This window comes from Amia ocellicauda, chromosome 14 (genome assembly GCF_036373705.1).
Source record: "Amia ocellicauda isolate fAmiCal2 chromosome 14, fAmiCal2.hap1, whole genome shotgun sequence".
Taxonomy (NCBI): Eukaryota; Metazoa; Chordata; class Actinopteri; order Amiiformes; family Amiidae; genus Amia; species Amia ocellicauda.
The window spans coordinates 6,851,181-6,871,518 of NC_089863.1; the positions used below are offsets into that span (position 1 = coordinate 6,851,181).

At 46.9% G+C, this 20,338-nt stretch overlaps 2 protein-coding genes across 3 annotated transcripts; one reads left to right on the forward strand and one right to left on the reverse strand.

The window, feature by feature from the left end:
* The first annotated feature begins 522 nt into the window (after positions 1-522).
* Positions 523-6,556, forward strand: LOC136768488 (MAM domain-containing protein 2). 2 transcript variants are annotated; one of them, XM_066722719.1, is made up of 10 exons: positions 523-684; positions 1,699-1,733; positions 2,149-2,295; positions 3,190-3,458; positions 3,693-3,777; positions 4,257-4,343; positions 4,948-5,034; positions 5,647-5,705; positions 5,865-5,917; positions 6,090-6,556. In XM_066722719.1, the coding sequence occupies exons 1-9, from the start codon at positions 599-601 to the stop codon at positions 5,865-5,867; spliced, it is 858 nt and encodes a 285-aa protein (XP_066578816.1). In that variant the 5' UTR covers positions 523-598; the 3' UTR covers positions 5,868-5,917; positions 6,090-6,556. The 2 variants fall into 2 exon arrangements, with proteins under 2 accessions (XP_066578816.1, XP_066578817.1); XM_066722720.1 differs by having other exon boundaries at positions 2,152-2,295.
* Positions 6,557-8,714: 2,158 nt separating this feature from the next.
* Positions 8,715-18,141, reverse strand: trappc14 (trafficking protein particle complex subunit 14). Its single transcript, XM_066722718.1, has 11 exons — positions 17,500-18,141; positions 14,055-14,150; positions 13,786-13,915; positions 12,078-12,164; positions 11,410-11,530; positions 11,142-11,289; positions 10,938-11,020; positions 10,628-10,791; positions 10,216-10,358; positions 9,613-9,806; positions 8,715-8,998 (listed from the first exon to the last, which is right to left on the reverse strand). The coding sequence occupies exons 1-11, from the start codon at positions 17,998-18,000 to the stop codon at positions 8,845-8,847; spliced, it is 1,821 nt and encodes a 606-aa protein (XP_066578815.1). The 5' UTR covers positions 18,001-18,141; the 3' UTR covers positions 8,715-8,844.
* Positions 18,142-20,338: the final 2,197 nt, after the last annotated feature.

A 20,338-nucleotide genomic window follows, 5' to 3' on the forward strand; every position in this document is an offset into this window, starting at 1 on the left:
AATACATTTTGATTAGATCTGCCAACTCCAAATCTTTATTCCAGCAGGTTTTCCAGCCCTGGTCCTGCAGAGACACAGTCCAGTCCAGTAGGGTCTACAGTAGTGCTGGGCGGTATACCGGTTCATACCGAATACCGGTGTTTATTTTTGTTATGATATGAATTTTTAATATACCGCAATACCGGTGTATGTCGCTTAAACAACGTTCGGAACGCGGCGCTGGCTCCAATCTGGGCCCTATAGCACTGTCCACACAGCGCCAGCACCTGTCTTTACTATAGTCCAGATGGTGGGCCCTACAATCTGGGCCCTACAGTAGCCCTGCTCCTATAAATGCACCTTAAAGACCACAACAATAACACACACACACGTGACACGTGGACACGTACTGGCCCTTTTGTTTAGTTACTGATAATCTAAAAGGGAAAATAATAAGTGACTGATGTGCCCCCCCTCCACCCAACCACTCCACCACCCCACCACCCCACCACACACACCCAGTCCCAGCAGTCTATATAAGCCTCCCTCCTGCGATTCCTCTCCCTTCACTCTGCCTCCTCTCCGCTGACCCGCCTGACTCACTCGGTCTGTAGGCACTATGATTCTCTGGGACTCTCCCAGACTGATATTGGTTCTGGCCTGGATGTGTGGTGGTCTTTCAGCGCTGGGAAACAGGAATCGCAGGTATGGGGGAACACGAGGGGGTCCATTTGTGGACAACATGCAATAGAGTCTATCTAGCCTGAAAGTCAGCCCTACAGGCAGGTGCTATAGTTGAGCCAGTGCAGAATAATGTGTTTATAAGTACTGCACCGAGCTGGATAAGGTTTTACAGTGGAAGTGGATTAGTCTGTATAGCCCAGTCTGTAAGTTATGTTACTGAGGAATGTACACAATCTTTCTTTCCTTTTTGTATTAATATATACTTAACTACAGATTTAAACTGAAGGCACACACATTTTGTTGACTGTTATTGTTCAGGACAAGAATTCAAGCACCTTCACTCCCTTTAGATGCTTTAAATGATCATTTCATTTTTCATTTTCTATATGTATATGTATTTTGTTCACCCTGGCTCAGAGAGCAATGAGGAATATTGTCCTGAGTTCTTCTGTTTTGTCAACTGTACTTTCTAAACTTCTGAAGAGTAAAAACATCTGCATTTGACATCATACAGAGCAAGTACATTTAAAATAGTGTATAATATATATATATATATATATATATATATATATATATATATATATTGTAGCACGTAATGGGGTACACCTGTCTAATGTTCTGTACGGTGTTGAGACAGAGTCATAGATGATTAGTCTTTTTGGGGACCTTGTAGGAACATCTCAGTGTAATCGTGGGATGGACCTTGTCAAATGAAGGCCCTATCTTGCTCTTTTGTTAATATTTGATCGGGTTGTGTTTTATATCACCTAGGGTAGGGTCCCATACGTTTTTTTGCATTAACTGTGGGTTCACAATTAAAATTCTATTGTCTCTTTAAAGTGTTGAGTAAATTGTGTAAATCAAAGTGAAAATAATCCCATTTAAATGCATCAACTGTAGCACAACAAAATGTGAAAATGTCCGAGGCACTGTATAGCATGGGGTTTGAGATATCGCAGAATGCTGGGCTGGTTCACTTCTCTCATAGCAGGTGCCTAAATTACTCATATCATGCCATGTCTTTTTCCTCCACAGAAATGACTATGAAGGACAGACAGATGTTGACAGCAGTGAGTAGAAATCCCCTGTTCTTATCTCCTATCAGCTGATGTAGCTCACTGGGGAAAGCCATTATGATGCTCCATAAAAGTTCCCTCTGACCCTGGGGGAGTGAGAGCGCGGCCATCCCCACCTAACGGGGCAAAGACAGAAACGACCAATTTAGTGAATGCTTGGGACAGCCGCAGAACAACCCTGTTCAACCTGACAAAATCCTATAGAAATTAAATTGGATGAGGATTTAACTACCTTGAATTGAATCCTGGACTTTATTTTGTCCCATCTTGTACTTTAAATTACTTCAATTAGGACTTATAGTGCAAGTTCTGATTGATTACTATTGATTATGAATAATAATCATAATAATAATAACACACTGTTACTCACCTTCACTCCCTCTCTCTCTCTCTCTCTCTCTCTCTCCAGCAGTCCTGACTTCTTGTGACTTCAATGATGACGCTTCCCCGTTCTGTGACTTCCGGCAGGGGGGCGGCAACCACAGTGATTGGATACGGCACCGTGGCCCCACCCCCACCAATGGGACCAGTCCCAGTGGAGACTACCCCAGCGGCGGTGAGTGAGGGCTGCTGGGAGAGGACCACCTTGACGATGCCACCAGACACTGCTCTAACCCATTTTCTCGCCACTGCAATACAGCTGTGCAGGATTATAATAACACTTTACACAATTACAACACCAGTGTACTAGTATAGCTGCACTGTACAACATTTCAACAGCATTGCACTAGTATAGCTACACTGTACACAATTACAACAGCATTGCACTAGTATAGCTACACTGTACACAATTTCAACAGCATTGCACTAGTATAGCTACACTGTACACAATTACAACAGCATTGCACTAGTATAGCTACACTGTACACAATTTCAACAGCATTGCACTAGTATAGCTACACTGTACACAATTACAACAGCATTGCACTAGTATAGCTACACTGAACACAATTTCAACAGCACTGCACTAGTACAGCTACACTGTACACAATTACAACAGCATTGCACTAGTATAGCTACACTGTACACAATTACAACAGCATTGCACTAGTATAGCTACACTGAACACAATTTCAACAGCACTGCACTAGTACAGCTACACTGTACACAATTACAACAGCATTGCACTAGTATAGCTACACTGTACACAATTACAACAGCATTGCACTAGTATAGTTACACTGAACACAATTTCAACAGCATTGCACTAGTATAGCTACACTGAACACAATTACAACAGCATTGCACTAGTATAACTACACTGTACACAATTTTCATCAGCATTACACTAGTATAGCTACAGTGTACAGAATTACAACACCATCGTATACCAGTGTACCTACACTATGCACGACAACATATTGATATTACTACAGCTATCCAATAATAGGCCAAATAATTACATTTTTCACTATCACTATCTCTCTCTCTCTCTCTCTCTCACACACAGAAAGCTACTACATCTACCTCAAGGCTGACAACGTAAGCAACAGCCAGGGGGCTCGGCTGCTCAGCCCGGTTCTGCTGGCACCAGGCAGTGATCTGTGCGTGCAGTTCTGGTTCTACAAGTACGGGCTGGACTCCCAGAACAGCCTGGCGGTGCTGGTGCTGCAGCCTGGGGGGAAGCAGGAGAGCCTGTGGGAGGACATGGGCGCCCAGAGCCACTCCTGGCTGGCCAGTGCAGTCACGGTGCCCACCATCCCTGGGCAACAAGTCACTGTGAGTCTGACTGGGTGCAGGAGCGCTGCTAGTGTTCATGGGATTACTGCTACCAAGGCTAATATTACTACTGCTACTATTGGGCATTTACTGCTTCTGTTTCTAGCGTTACCTACTACTTCTTTTGTACAGCACTCCTCCTGTGTGAAGACCATAACATGGATGTGTGTGTCTGTGTGTGTCTGTGTCTATCTGTGTGTGTGTCTCTGTGTGTGTTTCTGCCTCGGCTTGCAGGTGGTGTTCGAGGCCATGCGTGGGATGAGTGCGTCATGTGACACTGCGCTGGACAACATCACCATCAGCAGTGGAGCCTGTCCCAGTAAGCCTCAGTGTGTCAGTCTGGCAGCCCGCTAGTGAATCAGCTTATAAGTCGGTTTAGTAGCCGGTTGGTGTGTCAGTTGGGTCACAGCTATATAGTGTGTTGAAACAGTGTGACTGCCCACCACAGGCATTGCCCATTGTGAGGCAACGGGGTCCCTGGCTGCTACCCCAAAGGTAGGGGGCGCTACTGCAAGTTCTCTCTGTCTCTCTGACAGGGCTGTGTGGATAACTGTCCTGACTGTAGAGTCCACTGCCTCGATACCAACAGACTCCCATCTCCCTCTCTGTCTCTCCCACTCCTCTCTCTGTAGGTAGGGAGTGCCAATGAGTCTCTCTTTCTCTCCATGTCGCCTCTCTCGCTCATCTCCCTCCCTCTCTCTCAGCTTCTTGCATGTTTCATGGCATTAATTTCTCCCTTTTCTGTCCAACCCAGCTCTGAAATGCTCACCAAACATCTCCCGGTTTCTTTTAAAACAGCTTCACCATCTACAACAACCAAACCTACTACAGCATCGACTGTGTCTACAGCCAAACCCTCCAGTACAACCACTAGTAAACCCCCAGGTAAGAGCAGCCTGTATTGCATGGCTCCAGGACCAGCACTGAGAGCCACTTGACTTATGAAACGCTGAGAACTTCTCCTGCTGCTTCTAGTCAGACAGTGTAGACGTCTGCTCAGTGTGACTTACTGGCTCAAAGATGGAGATAAAGTCCAGAATTAGCCCTGGAGAAACACAGTCCAGTCCAGTCCAGCTGGGTCTCCAACCCTGACTGTTGAGACCTTCAGCCCAGTTCTCAGTGATATAACTACCCACCACAGGCATTGCCCATTGTGAGGCAACGGGGTGCCTGGTTGCTATCCCAAAGGTAGGGGGCGCTACTGCGAGTTCTCTCTGTCTCTCTGACAGGGCTGTGTGGATAACTGTCCTGACTGTAGAGTCCACTGCCTCGATACCAACAGACTCCCATCTCCCTCTCTGTCTCTCCCACTCCTCTCTGTAGGTAGGGAGTGCCAATGAGTCTCTCTTTCTCTCCATGTCGCCTCTCTCGCTCATCTCCCTCCCTCTCTCTCAGCTTCTTGCATGTTTCATGGCATTAATTTCTCCCTTTTCTGTCCAACCCAGCTCTGAAATGCTCACCAAACATCTCCCGGTTTCTTTTAAAACAGCTTCACCATCTACAACAACCAAACCTACTACAGCATCGACTGTGTCTATAGCCAAACCCTCCAGTACAACCACTAGTAAACCCCCAGGTAAGAGCAGCCTGTATTGCATGGCTCCAGGACCAGCACTGAGAGCCACTTGACTTATGAAACGCTGAGAACTTCTCCTGCTGCTTCTAGTCAGACAGTGTAGACGTCTGCTCAGTGTGACTTACTGGCTCAAAGATGGAGATAAAGTCCAGAATTAGCCCTGGAGAAACACAGTCCAGTCCAGTCCAGCTGGGTCTCCAACCCTGACTGTTGAGACCTTCAGCCCAGTTCTCAGTGATATAACTACCCACCACAGGCATTGCCCATTGTGAGGCACAGGGCACATGTGGAGATTAAATGGCTGATGCAGTGTGTGTCTTGCAGTTTCATGTCTCCCTCTCTCCCCCTCTATAGGAGTGAAGATCACATTGTTACCCCCAGCACTCACTTTTTTTAATCACATTTCCTGTTTCATAAAGACAATTGGAGCTTTTAATACAAAGTTTGTGTTTCCTTACGCCTAACAAGAGAAAAATTACCAAATTGACTTTTGCAACGTAATGTACATTCTTTAGCCTTAGGCATCCTTAGGATTGATTTGTAAATTATTGTAATAATTATTATTATTATTATTGTCCTTCTTAAAAACTCTCTCTCTCTCTCTCTCTCCAGCTGAGACGACCGTCATCCTGATCGGAGTGCTGGTGCCGCTGGCAGTGATCAAGCTGGCGGTTTGTGTCTCCTCTGTCTGCCACTCTCCGTGTCTCCGCCATTAATCTTTGTTTCTCCTCTATGTCTGCCACTCTGTCGTTCTCATTCTGTCTCTGTCCTCCCCCTCTCTCTCTGTCCAGCGACTGTATTAAAGCCCCTCTCTCCCTCTCTCTCTACAGTAAGAAGCAATGGAGGTATCGCTCATCGGATATGGACTTGAGAGGAGTGGAGAGTGAGTGTCTTTCCCTGTGACTCTGACCATTCAGGGTAGGCAAGAATAGATTAAACACAGAGACAGAGCAGCGTTTGTGTGTGTGTTAGTGTGAACAACTGCAAAGACCATACAAAATGCTGAAGACACAATGAACGCAAGTGTATAAAATCTCCTCTCCTTGGCTCTGCAGATCTCAGCAATTTGCCAGAGAAAACCAATGTGTCCAGATTTTAAAGAGGCGGGGATCACGATCTCTCTTCAAGACCCCCAGCCAACGTCGCTCCTGGAATCCCCTTCCAAAACCACCGCGAAAAAGGACTGAAGAGGAGGCCAACGAGAAAAATCACATCATTGTACTGTATATTCACATGAAGTGGTGAATGATCAAATTATTAATGAGGAAACATTGATTTGAGATACCTGTTCTATGAAATAATGTTCTACACGGTTAACCTTACACCCTCTGATCCAATTCCTCCATTTGTTGTTTTATTTTATTAGTGCTATATTGTCGTTTAATTGTATGATGATTTATTCTGTATTAACTTAATCAGAAGCCATAGGGACATGTGACCAGACTGGGATCTGTGTACGTCAATACAGACCCTGGAGGATTATAACATGCGGATATTTATAAAAAAAGTTGTGTGCGTCTCATTGCCGCGAAGTGTCAGTGATTATTATTAGTCTCCACATGAGAACAGTCTTATTTCCTTGCCAAATCTTTAATATTCTTCTTATGTTCATCTAAATACTTCTCACAGTTCTACACAGACCCAGTGGGTCACCATGATCCGCAGCATGATGCCTGTGCCTTTTGGTATGGATATGATCCATAGTTATTTAAAATCGATGGAAAATCACATTGACAATGAAGGAACCCTCGCATATTCTATTCCAGGCTCAGCTCTTGGACTTTTGTCATCTCCTGGAATTCACTCTATACCATCTCTGATCTTTTTTCACCATGTGTCCAGTATATATAATGTATACCGAGAGAGACAGACAGAGAGACAGAGTCAAAGGAAGGGCCTGTGACCAGAGGAGATGGGAGGATGAGTTCAGGAGCTGTGCTGCCGGGCCAGGCGTTGGTAGATCAAAACAAGTACAAACATGTGGGGGAGGCCTTCATCCAGCAGTGGACCGGCAAAGACGGGTGATGAGGAGGAGGATGTAGAACAACTCCAGGATTATGCAAATTAGGTTGAGTCAGTCAGTCACAGGGGGGTAAAAAAAAGGACACAGAGATAGAGAGGTTTGACAAAAAACAACAGGCTGCCACCTGTCAGCCAATCAGCTTTATTCACCAGCCTGGGAGCTAACCAATCAACAAACAATACCCACAATGCCTCAGAGCTTTTCTCTTTTTTAAATTCTCCAGCATTTTCTTTTCTTGTGGAACAGAAATTGGCGACGACGCACAATAACAGGAATGCACAGTAATACAAAACAAACAAGACAAACTTCTCAAATAAGTTAAAATGGAAATAAAGTGCTTCAACGCAGACTGGCGCCGATTGTTAAAAACAAACGTACATCCTACACGAGGAAAATAAAACGCAAACGGACCGAGAGGTCGAAAGAACAGAATCCTTTTTCGTTGTTTCCTTTGCTTGTCCAGTGGAGTGCTACCCTGGTCTCAGCGGTGATGGATGCATTGTTTTAGAGCTCAGAACCAGGTCATGTTCTGGTCACACATGCAGAGACTTTTCCTACAGGGTCACGTGTCCCTGTCTGGAATGTTCAGTATCTCTGTACCCCCCACAATTTTCATATAAATCCTGTTGACGTACCCATGAGAGATAGAGAAAGGCAAGTAGAGTGGACATATAGGGGAAACACTATGGAGGTAATTTAAAACTGTGCAAGAGACTGTGATAGTACAAGACAGGGACAGTAAAGAGTGAAAGTGTGAGTGTAAGACAGCATGTACACTGTCAATTATCCCAGAGGAGTGAAATCGACCGTCTCCATCTTCCACGACAACACAAGCCATCATGACAGAGAGACAGACGTGCACATACGCACAAAGATACACAGGCACACACACGCACACATGCAGATACGCACGCACGCACTCAGACACGCACAAACTCACGGACAGGCATGCAGACAGTCCCACGCAGACACAGGCACGCACACGCCTGCTCACAAGCACGCGTGCAGATACACACAAAGACACAGGCACGTACACGCATGCTCACAGGCACACATGCAGACACGCACGCTCACAGACACACACTCGCACACACACAGAGATACTGAGGGATGAATCGGTATGAGGCTCGGAGGAGGAGAGTCTCGGTCTTAGCGTGTCTTTATCTCACCCTCATCGAAATCACGCCAACCCCCACAGTACAGCACAGGCACACGTATACAGCACTCCAATCAACAGCATGTCATTCTTAGCAGTATTATTATTATTGTTAATATGAATAGTAGTACTAATTAGTACTAGTTAGTACCATTTACTGGTGAAGTTGTGCTCCAATAAGTGTGTTCACTAGAGGTGTATATGTACAGTACAGTGTCTCAAATGAATGTCTCAACAAGAACAACAATAACTACCGTACAGACTCCAGCATGGTTTGTGTATTAGGACTGAACTGCGAACAGCCACAGGAACAAGTGGGGGCCCGTCTGGCTAACAAAACACACTGACTGCATCGGTACGAAACTCCACGTCTGTGAACCGACAGCATTTGTAAGAGCGAATCGTAATTCCAAGATGATTCGTCCCGTCCAGTCCGAGACACCTCCCCAAAACACAGCGGATGACGTCAAATAATAATACAAAAAAAACACATACAAAAAAATTAAATAAGTAAAAAAAAAAAAAAAAAAAACGCAATTTCCAGTTCGCACCTGGAGTCCACCCAGTCGATGAAAAGTCTGTGTCTGTTGGCTACTGATACCTGTCCGTCCGTCCCTGTCTCTGTCCGTCCTTAACTGACAGGCTCCAGCACCAATACTTTGCACTCCCTCTTGGCGATCTTGTCCAGCGAGAGGACAGCTTTCTCCTGGGGGTGGTACAGCGGCCGGCCAATGGGGGAGCCCACAGGGGGCGTGATGGCCCGGCGCTCCATAACACTGCCGGTCCTGCAAGGGACAGACAGACAGCAGGGGTCAGAGCTATACAGTCAGCTGTGCGGTGCGTGAACACTGAGGCATTGTGGGAGTCTGGAACAGTATTTATGGTACAGTGAATATACAGTTAGCAAAGTGTGTGTGTACAGTACAGTGTGTATGAAGTAAAAATAGTATACAGTACAGTGTGTATAGTAAGATTAGCATACAGTACAGTGTTTGCAGTGAAATTCATATGCAGTAGTGTCTAATAAAATGAGTATACAGTAAAGTGTGTGCAGTAAATGTAGCATACAGTACAGTGTGTGCAGTAAAATTTGTATACAATAGTGTGTGCAGTAAAATTAGCATGCAGTACAGTGTCCAGTAAAATTACTATGGAGTAGTGCATCCAGTAAAATTAGTATACACTGCAGTATGTCCAGTACAATTAGTATACACTACAGTGTCCAGTAAAATTAGCATGCAGTTCAGTGTGTCCAGTAAAATTAGCATGCAGTTCAGTGTGTCCAGTAAAATTAGTATACAATACCATTTAGGTATCAAGGTGAACCGCTGGTACCGGTACTACCGCCCACCACCAGTATATAGTACAGTACAGAGCAGTGCAGGTCGTGTGTCGGTACCTCATGAGGTGCGAGCGCGAGGGCTGCTGGTGGGAGAAGGACTGCGAGCGGCCCAGGCTGGCCTGGTGTCTGTCCAGCAGGTCCCGGACAGCCGGGGACGATGGGCTGCTCTTGCGGGACAGGGGCCGGGCCTCGGGTGGGGGGTTGGACACTGATGCTGTGAACTGCAGCTTTAGCTTCATGTGCTGACTGAGCTGGAGGAGGGGAGGAGGAGATGGAGGGGAGGGTAGAGAGAGAGAGAGGCAGCCAGGGGCAAAGGGAGGGAATCAAGGGGGAAATAAAGGCAGGAGAGAAAGGAGGAGGTGAGGAGTGAGAGAGAAAGGAGGGGGTAATTGGTTAGAGAGAGAGAAAGATTGAGGGGGAGCAAAAGAGAGAAAGAGAGAGGCATTTCAGATTTGAAATGTTAGTATCCATTCAGATGTGTTCATGCACTAGTTGTCTTTTTCAGGTTAAGAGCTTTGAGATACATTGAAAGTCATTATAGTGAATACAAAGCAATAGAGGACAGGGCTGTGGCAGCAGAGAGAGAGAGAGAGAGAGAGAGAGATGGATGGATGAGTAGATAGATGGAAAGAGGTGGGAGGGGGGAGGGTGGGATGGTACCTCGAAGAGCCCGGACCGCAGAATCTGGAAGGCCACTGTAAAGGACAGCGTGCTGCCGCGGCGACAGTAACCCAGGTTACTGAGGGGGGTGTGGCACACCACGGAGCTGACCGACTGACACTCGTCCGCACACTGAGCACGACCTGAGAGAGAGAGGGAGGGAGAAGGTGAGTGGAGGATTAGGGACATCAGTTTAAACAGACACACACACACACACACACACACACACACACACACACACACACACACACACACACACACACACACACAGGCAGCCCCCTCTAACTCTTCCTCACCCACTCTTTCCTATCCCTTGCTCCCTACCTCCCCTTCACCTTTAAACTTTGCACTTCTCTCTTCTTCTATCTCTACCCTACTTCCCTCCCTCTCTCTGGTCCCCTCTCTCTCTCACCACTGTGGGCTCCCTCGGGCGTCCACACCAGCCTGACCGCCAGGAAGTCCTGCAGGTTGTTGAGCAGGGTGTACCTGACCCGGAAGTGCTCCCTGACCTTGACCGGGGACTCGCAGCTTGCGGTCATCACAAAGCGCGGCCTGTCCAGACGGATACTGGGCAGCCTGGGAGAGGGGGAGACAGAGAGAGAGGGAGAAACAGTAAAAAAGGAAAATGGAGGGGCCAGAAGTTAATACAGACCCTGGGGATTACAATGCATAGAGAGGAGAGAGAGGGAGACAATATCACTATCAGAGAGAGACGGACTGACCTGTAGTGGGTGTAGATGCTGTTGGTGAAGGGCAGTTTTGGAGTGGACCACTGCAGCACAGCAACCAGGGGCACCTCCAGACCCTGAGAGAGGCACACACAAACACAAATATCACTGACACCGTTACTGAGACTCTCACACACTCAATGCACCTTCCAGAGAGAGCCAGCGACTGATCTGTGCCCCCACCCCTCCATCTCTCACCTCTTTGTTGTCCTCCTGGGCCTGCTCGTTCACCTGCAGCTGAAACAGGAAATTGTGCTCCTCCAGGGCGCTGAGCATGCTGGGAAGGCGGCAGGAGAGGCTGTCCATCCTATAGAAGGAGGCCATGGCCACCTCGCCCGATTGATGGCTGTACGGCGGACGGGAAACAGGAAGCAGGTGGAAACGTTACGATGGGTTTGGACTGACACACAGCCACCGACTGACACGTATGACAGGCAGACAGAGGGGGTGGGGGGGGGGAACTGACCAGACGTTGTCCACCAGCAGGACGGACCCGTCGGGCATCATGGGCAGGTAGGAGGCGTTGAAGTTGGGCAGGATGCGGACGTCCCGGACGCACACCTCCTCCTGGGATGAGGCGTTGAGCACTGGCACAGACACAGGGGGGCATTAGGACGGCAACACACACATGGCAGAGGCTGGGGTCTCTAGGTTTTCCGTTCGTCCAGTCCAAATATAATTAGTCTCTCTTTCAACACCCCCGCCCCGCTTTCCCACCCTGACGAATCCTTCAAAAATCTGTGTAAAAAGTGGGGACTTGAATCAAGTCTTCAAAATCATGAAAGGCATCGACCACATCAAACCAGAGGAGCTTTTCCAGATCAGCAGAGACACACGCACCCGGGGACACAAATGGAAATTGGGCTTCAAGGCATTCAAGACAGAAAACAGGAGACACTTCTTCACACAGAGAGTCGTTACAATCTGAATAAACTCCCCAGCGATGTGGTTGAAGTGACAATTTGGGAACATTTAAAAATAGACTGGATAGGATCCTTGGATCACTCAGGTAGTAATGGACACCAAATGAGAACAATGGGTCGAATGGCCTCCTCTCGTTTGTAAACTTTCTTATGTTCTTAGTGACATCACACACACACACACACACACACACACTCCTGTGCCATCCCCTACCTTTCAGCACGGTGAGGTGCTTCCCTGAGACGGTCATCTGCTGGCACTTTACGGAGGGCGGCGGCAGGACGGTCAGGGTGGTGCTCACTGCGGGGGACAGGTCAGAGGGGAGAGAGAGGTCAAAGGGCGTCCGTCGTCACCCCCGCACTGGCTACTTCCATCCCTTCTCACACTTCCTTGTCCTCCCGATTCCTTCAGTATTTCAACCCTTTTTATGATTGGACTGTAAGTACCTCTCTACCAATGGCTACCCTCCCCCTCGGCACACACAGGGTGTGGCTCCATTATGTGTGCACTTCCATCGGCTCGTTTGCTTGAGGTTGTGCGCTTATTGTGTTAACCGTGCTTTGAAAATGTCTCGTGACAAGTGTATGTCGCCCTTAACTGGGTATCTGCTAAAGAGTAATAATAATAAAATAAAATAATAATAATAATGGCGGTCAGTTATTCTGGTGTGTAGTTGGTTGGGATTGTGTATCCTGGTTCCTGCAGGGCTGGAGGCCGTGTGACAGAGTGGTGCATTGTGGGGACCTACACCGCACTGTGATTGGATAGGCTAACAGGACCGGCCCTGCAGTTGGAGGACTGTATGCTCAACTCTGCGCCGTGATTGGACAGCGCAACTAGAGCATGAGTTGACGCACAGTGTCCCGCTGAGACAGTATAAAAACAATCTTACAAATAAGGATCTGGAAATGTTTCGTTTTGTATATAAGCATCGTTTCATATTGTCTGGCTTCTTATTATAAAAATAAATGAATACATCGATAGATAGACAAATAAATAAATAAATAAATAAATAAATAAATAAATAAATAAATAAATGTAGTAGTCCCACTGAGTCCATTTTGGTTCATCTTACTATGCCTTGAGTGTGTACTGTATATAAAAGTTAACTAATTAAATGCCATTCTTAATTATATAGCTATAGATAGAACAATAACCTCAGCCTGTGTTTTGCAGCTGAGGTTGAGTATTGCAGATTACACTGAATTATGTACTTTTTCTTTTTTTTTTTTGCTATATGCGGGCCATTTCAACACATGGTTAAATCAATATTTTGGACATGTGGCCCAAGATAGAAGTTGAGCTGCACACCTTTGTCTTATTTGAATCACACTTCCTGTTTCTCAATGGTGTTTCTCATCTTTCAATTCAAAGTTTTACTTTCCATATGGCCCACAACAGAAAAATGCAAATTGCCCAAGTCTTTTGCACTGTAGTGTAGATACATGTATATATAAAGATTAATTGTATTATTAGCAAGAGGTGTTGCAACAAACTGTCTCTGTAACTGGGCTACTTGCCAGGAAGTAACTTGATCTTTTGACTGAGTGGTTGAGGTTTCCCTTCTCGGTACTAGTTTGAGAGTTGTTGTTTTTTCCTATCACTTTCCATATTAAGGGGAAGTCTGTCTCGCTTAGCTTGAGTTCAAACCACAAACGTGTCCGACAGCTGGAGGCGTCTGCAAGATCGCACATAAGGTTCTGCTTTGTCTGTAGTAAACAAGACAGGTGTGAGAGACAGAGTAAACTGTGGTGCTAAGGGACTTTCACAAAGGAGCATAAAGCCTTTAAATGTCATCAGTGTCTCAGTCCTGGGTATTTAAAACCCTACAGACTGCAGGGCTGTGATGGGGCATTGTAACAGAACTCCAACGCTGTGATTGGATGGTGAGACAAAAACCGGGTGGAGGGGTGAGACTAACCCTGTGCCTTGAAGGTGTTCAGGTCCTCACGGAAGGTGTGGGTGGGGCTGCGGTGCTGCAGGATGGTGAGGTAGCCGTGCTCCCGAACCTCGGCCTTCTCCACGTCGCGCTTCCACACCGTCACTATCACCTGAACACACACACAGAGAGCATTACCACACTGTCACTATCGCCCGAACACACACACCAAAAACATACTGGAAAAACTAAAGAAAAGAACACATAATAATGTATCTCTGATTACCTGACCCCTGACATTTGACCCTCACCTTGACCTTGAGCGTGTTGACCGGCAGCTTGTCCAGGGACACCGTAAGGGGGAAGATGACCTCATCGCTGAGGACCACCGGCTCGTCCAGGGGAGACTGCCAGACGGACACGCGCACACACACACACACACACACACACACACACACAGAGACAGACAGACACACAGTTAGTGCATCAATCACACAATCGCATCACTCCCAGGAGGGGGTCCCAAGGGTTTTCTAACACTGTGGCCCAGCGCTTTGTGGTATTGAGGCGTTGCAGACCACCATGATATGAATTATAGAAAATACACACACACGCCCTGATGAAATCCAATAAAACACAAATGTGTTTTTGTTAAAGAATAAAAATAAAGAATAAAACAATGACATTTAGACCTGCAGTGTTTGAAAGCGAGGCCCACAAATCAAAAAGAAGGAACGTCTGAAAAGAGAAATAAAGGAGAGAGAGACAGAAGGCACTTCACATTTCCTGACTGCAGCGGAGTCGGCCTGGGGAAGAACACGCTGTTTTTTTTAGCAGAGACACGCATCGCAACTCAGTCACCCAGCACAACGAGAGGCTGACTGACGTGTACATCCACCTCGGCACCGAGTCCCACCCACCGACTCCGTCAATAAAGGTGTGGGCTGAAGCCAGGATGTACACAGAGGAACTTCCCCAAGCCTGTTGACACAAGCCGCCACGGCAGCAGCACACAGGCGTGCTCCCAGCCGGCCCTATAGGCTGAACACGCCAGATAGAATCCCTATTCCGGGTCACATGAAAGACTGCACCCAAGCCCCTGTGGGTAACTTCTTATATCCTGATTATTATTAATGTTATTTATTTAACTTGTTTAACTCTCTTATCCAGGGAGACCGTTTACACAAGACGCATTTAAAAGCAGTATTACAATCAGTATAAAATACCATAAGCACACATCGCAACACAACATAAGAACATAAGAGCATAAGAAAGTTTACAATTGAGAGGAGGCCATTCAACCCATCGTGCTCGTTTGGTGTCCATTGATAACTAAGTGATCCAAGGATCCTATCCAGTCTGACTTTAAACATTCCCAAATTGTGGCTTCAACCACATCACTGGGGAGTTTGTTCCAGAGTGTGATGACTCTCTGTGTAAAGAAGTGTCTCCTATTTTCCGCTTTGAATGCCTTGAAGCCCAATTTCCATTTGTGTCCCCGGGTGCGTGTGTCCCTGCTGATCTGGAAAAGCTCCTCTGGTTTGATGTGGTCGATGCCCTTCATGATTTTGAAGACTTGAATCAAGTCCCCACGTAGTCTCCTCTGTTCCAGGGTGAAAAGGTTCAGTTCCTCAGTCTCTCAGTAGGACATTCCCTTCAGACCTGGAATAAGTCTGGTTGCTCTCCTCTGAACTGCCTCTAGAGCAGCGATATCTTTCTTGAAGTGTGGAGCCCAGAACTGTCCACAGTATCCAGATGAGCTCTAACTAGTGCATTGTACAGTCTGAACATCACTGCCCTTGTTCTCAATTCTACACGTTTGACAAAATACCCTAGGTACACAGAGAACAGTGTCTGTTGTCTTTCTGTACAGGATCACGTGTTCACGGAGTCCCGAGATCTTGAGCGTGACGGTGGGTGGCGTAACGGAACTGGAATTGAACGGGAGGCTAATTGATCAGATGTGTGACCGACCCCAGGGCTTCATGAGAACGATCCTCGGGATCACAAGTGGAGCCATTCAGGAGAAAAAGGGAAATGGGATTTTACGACAACAACAACTCTCTCCAACAAAGAGTTTATTCAAGCACCGCTCAGAATACGTGACTCCACACTGGGTTTGGTTTGCAATAGAACATCGCACAAAGTGCCGTCGCTGCACAGTGCACAGTGATGAACTGCACTGTGGTGTGGCATAGTGTTGTGTCAGTTACTAAAAGGACATCATATGCAAGACTAGAGCAGAGACACCCAAACTACAGGCCGCAGCCACACCAGGTTTGGTTGCACTGCAGAAAGGTACGGCATACATAATTTAGGAATAAATCAATCTTAATAATCAATCCTCTCATTACTAGTTTGGAAGTCTAAACACACAAAAAATACTTCTGATTTGGAAAGGTAGTGATGAAAACATTTTAAATGAGTTTGGTATGAAGTGTTCTGACTGAAGTTGCTTAATATGTCAAGAGTCCGGAGCCGTGATGAAGGAGTACGATGTCAGATGACATTACGAAACAAAACAAGTCTCGACACCCACCAAATCCCAGGCCTTGTTTGGCTTTCCCACGTTATTTCATTGGGCTAGAGATGAGTGTTGCCCTCCGGCTGGGGTCTAGCAAGGTTATTGGCCCTCCAGGCGTTCAAGTTTGGGCACCGTTAGACTAGAGTCATTCCCCATTGGGAAATATGTGTCAATAAAACAGCTAGTAAAACACTGCTCAATAATTGGAGTGCACTGAATCACCAAACAAAGCCCAATATTGCAAAACACAGACCACTTTCCAGGTGACTAATTGTGTGCAGTGTTTAACACCACATTGATACATAGAAAATCCATGAATAAGAAAAGCTGAATTCATTACCCGAACTTTATCTAACTGAGCTCAGCACAGTTCCTGGCTGAACAAGGCCAGATCACATTCATAATAAACATCCTCATATGTTCGCAGACAGGCAGACGCAGAGAAAGCAACTGCTGTGATTGCATTGCATTGTGTCCGTTTATTTATTTATGTATGCAAAAGCCATCCTCTCTACTCAAAGACACTCTGCATTGACAGCCTCACGGCCCGAAGCCATACATTTATCACAGTGCTTTTGTCAACCAAAACAAACATGATTTAGCAAAGCAATTGTGCGCAGGGCGTTTGCATGATCTCACGTACAGCCCTTCAATTGAACAACCCAACACTGTCATCATAACCGTCCGATACAGCGCCTGTTATTAACGGCACCTCTACTCTGGCGCCGCTACATTGTTACGCCCTCCGTGCGATCAATAGAGAGCAGACAGATGGACACAGTGGACAGTGGACAGACACAGAGACGGACACACGGCACAGACACAGACACAGTGGACAGACACAGAGACGGACACACGGCACAGACACAGTGGACAGACACAGTGGACAGACACAGAGACGGACACACGGCACAGACACAGTGGACAGACACAGAGACGGACACACGGCACAGACACAGTGGACAGACACAGAGACGGACACACGGCACAGACACAGTGGACAGACACTGCACAGACACAGATACAGAGACGGACACAGTGGACAGACACAGGGATGCTGTGTGAAACGCTGTGAAAGTGCGGTTTCTGAACACCAGCTACACAGGAAACGGCAACTTCCTAGTTGATAAACACTCAGCGTTGGGCTGCCTGTATTGTAAACACGCGTTATTACCATTAATATTGCCTGGTTTTGCATGCCGTGCTGGTTTGGGTATTTTAACCCCGCATACCTGCACTGGCGCCCGCCGGTACTCCCTCCCGCCGCTGCCGTTGTTGTTGTGGATGAGCAGCGGCTTGCACTCTCGGAAGCCCCGGCTACGGGCGTCCGCTCTCCCCGGCGCTGCCCCCTCGTCCTCGGCCTCCGCTGCCCCCTCGTCCCCGCTGCTGTGGTAGTCGTGGTGGGGCTGGGGCCGCGGTCGGCTCTCGCCTGGGCTCACGCTGGCCACCGCGCACAGAGAGCCGGCCAGCTCCTGCCAAGCCCGGCTGCTGGGGGGGTCCGTCCCGGAGCCTCCCACGCCGCCTCCAGCACCTCCACCCCCGCCGCCGCCGCCGCCGCCGCCGGTCCCCCCGTCTCGGCACCGCAGCACCAGCAGGAAGCGCACGGTCTCGCCGAGGTAGAGGTGGCTCCTGCGGGGGAGAGAGCGGTACCGCGCCGGGTCCGACAGGTCCGAAATGGGCACTGCGGGGAAATACATGAAATACTCGCACTGGGACTCCATCATCAGAACCATGATTACTGCCTTTTTATATAAAACTGTTAAAATTAAAATAACGTCCCCGGTTGATCGGTCTTCTCGCCCCCCGCATCACGGAGCAGCGCAGCCCGCCTCCCCGCTTTGACACATCTCACCTCCACAATGCAGCACCGCGCAGGCCGGAGCAGCCGAGCGCCGAGACAGCACAGGAGGTGGCTGCGGTAAAAAGGACAGGGCAGGGGAGAGCAATCTATCCCCGAGAAACAGCACATACATACATACACACACACACAAAGAAAAATCATAACACGTTTTGTTTATCGTTGAGGAGGATTTTGCCTATAGGGACATTTTCACTAGCTCTTTAGCAATATGATATTAAAGTAAATCAAGTAAAATTCATTGAAATAATAATGAAAACAAAATATATAAGATGGTGTTTTATTTCATTTTTCTTCCAAATTTTGCTTATCTTCTGGCGAGTGCTAAGAATGTGGTTGGTGCACTGTGCCACTTTATCTTGACGTGTATAATTCATATTTTTGTATTTAAAGTAGCTCATTTAAACATTCATTAACATATACAGACGGGTGACAAATTAAAGGACAAAACAACATATAGTGTCTCAGTAAGGTGTTGGGCCACCATGAGCTGCCAGAACAGCTTCAATGCTCTTGGCACAGATTCTACGAGTCTCTGGACTCTACTGGAGGGATGAACACCATTCTTCCAAAAGATATTCCCTCATTTGGGGTTTTGATGATGGTGGTGGAGAGCGCTGTCTAACACATCAGTTCAAAATCTCCCATAGGTGTTCAATTGGGTTGAGATCTGGTGACTGTGAAGGCCATAGCATATGATTCACATAATTTTCATACTCATCAAACCATTCGGTGACCCTCATGCCCTGTGGATGGGGGCATTGTCATCCTGGAAGAGACCACTCCCATCAGGATAGAAATGTGTCACCATAGGATAAAGGTGATCACTCAGAATAACTTTGTAATTATTTGCAGTGACCCTTCCCTCTAAGGGGACAAGTGGACGCAAACTAGGCCAGGAAAATGCCCCCCACAGCATAACAGAGCCTTCGGGGTCAGCAGTCAGGCCTGTACCGTTCTCTTGGTGTCGCCACTCATGCACTCACCCACTTGTCGAGAATATGGTGAAACGTGATCCTTTCCTCTTGCCATCTTGATTGAAAATCGAAGTCAACTGGGCCTTCTCAGCATTTGTATACATGCCACAGAGCATGATAGGATGTTAATTGTTAATTGTATCATGCATTACACCTGTTTTGAGGAATCTGCATTCGTTATGTTCCTCCACTCATTTACTCAGGTTTTTCCTTTAATTTGTCACCTGTCTGTACATTTGTCTAATAATAATAATACAGTTAATATTATGTGTTTGTATAATTAGTTTTTGTATTCTCAATTCACACACTCATGAAAAAGATGTACAGTTAAGTTCCCCTTTTTAGGCTCATAGAGCCATGTCATCCTGAAATGTGCGATTTTGACAGATCTGTTCCAAACAACTATGACAAAACACCAAACACACACTCTTTCTCTCACACACATACACATACACACACACACACACACACACATACACACACATGCACATGCATGTCTCTCTCGCTGGCATTTTCCACTTCAAACCATGTGGTAAAGACAGTAAAGAGCTTAGAATCATCAAGTGGGGTCAGGGTCAGGGTTTGGTGTTGGGGGGAGGGGGGTTATAGGTTTATAGTCAGGGTTTATCAGTGTCTTCATTCAGTGGCTAAAGAAACTGTCAATTTGGACTACTTTAGCTAATTAAGTAACTGACTCGGCTCACTTGGTATAAAAAACAGACCACTGTGTACTGTACTGAACAGAAGCTCTAATATTCAGATATGTGCAATATTTTCTGTCTGGCCTCGAGTGCTGCCAGCAGTAAAGTGCCCAGTGTCTCTGTCTCTCTCTGATACACACAGACACACACTATAGTTTCCCCTCTCTGTCTGTCTCTCCCACTCTCTTTCTGTTGCTTTAGATTCGCCATACTATATTATCTGTATTAGTGACCCCTCCCCCATCTCTGTCTCTCTCTCTCTCTTGCTCTCTTTCTCTCTCTCTCTTTAGATTCAATCTACTGTGATGTCTGCTGTGACTGGTAATGACCCTCCCATCTCTCTCTCTCTCTCTCTCTCTCTCTCTCTCTCGGTCAGTTTAGATTCACTGCACTATATTGTCTGCTGGGACTGCATTAATGACTCCCCATCTCTCTCGCGCTCTCTTGCCCCCAGTGCAGTCAGATTCAGCCCTGATTATAAAATGCAAATGTACCTTTGCCTTACAACATTGCACACACCATATCAATAAATAAC

Bases quoted from the DNA above. Each gene is read 5' to 3' on its own strand.
- LOC136768488 (XM_066722719.1), top strand. From the start codon at position 599: ATGATTCTCTGGGACTCTCCCAGACTGATATTGGTTCTGGCCTGGATG. The intron at 2,296-3,189 runs GTGAGTGAGGGC...TCTCACACACAG, and splicing joins TGGAGACTACCCCAGCGGCG to AAAGCTACTACATCTACCTC. The intron at 5,035-5,646 runs GTAAGAGCAGCC...CTCTCTCTCCAG, and splicing joins AACCACTAGTAAACCCCCAG to CTGAGACGACCGTCATCCTG.
- trappc14 (XM_066722718.1), bottom strand. From the start codon at position 18,000: ATGGTTCTGATGATGGAGTCCCAGTGCGAGTATTTCATGTATTTCCCC. The intron at 12,165-13,785 runs GTTAGTCTCACC...TGTCCCCCGCAG, and splicing joins GAACACCTTCAAGGCACAGG to TGAGCACCACCCTGACCGTC. The intron at 8,999-9,612 runs GTACCGACACAC...TGTCCCTTGCAG, and splicing joins TCGCGCTCGCACCTCATGAG to GACCGGCAGTGTTATGGAGC.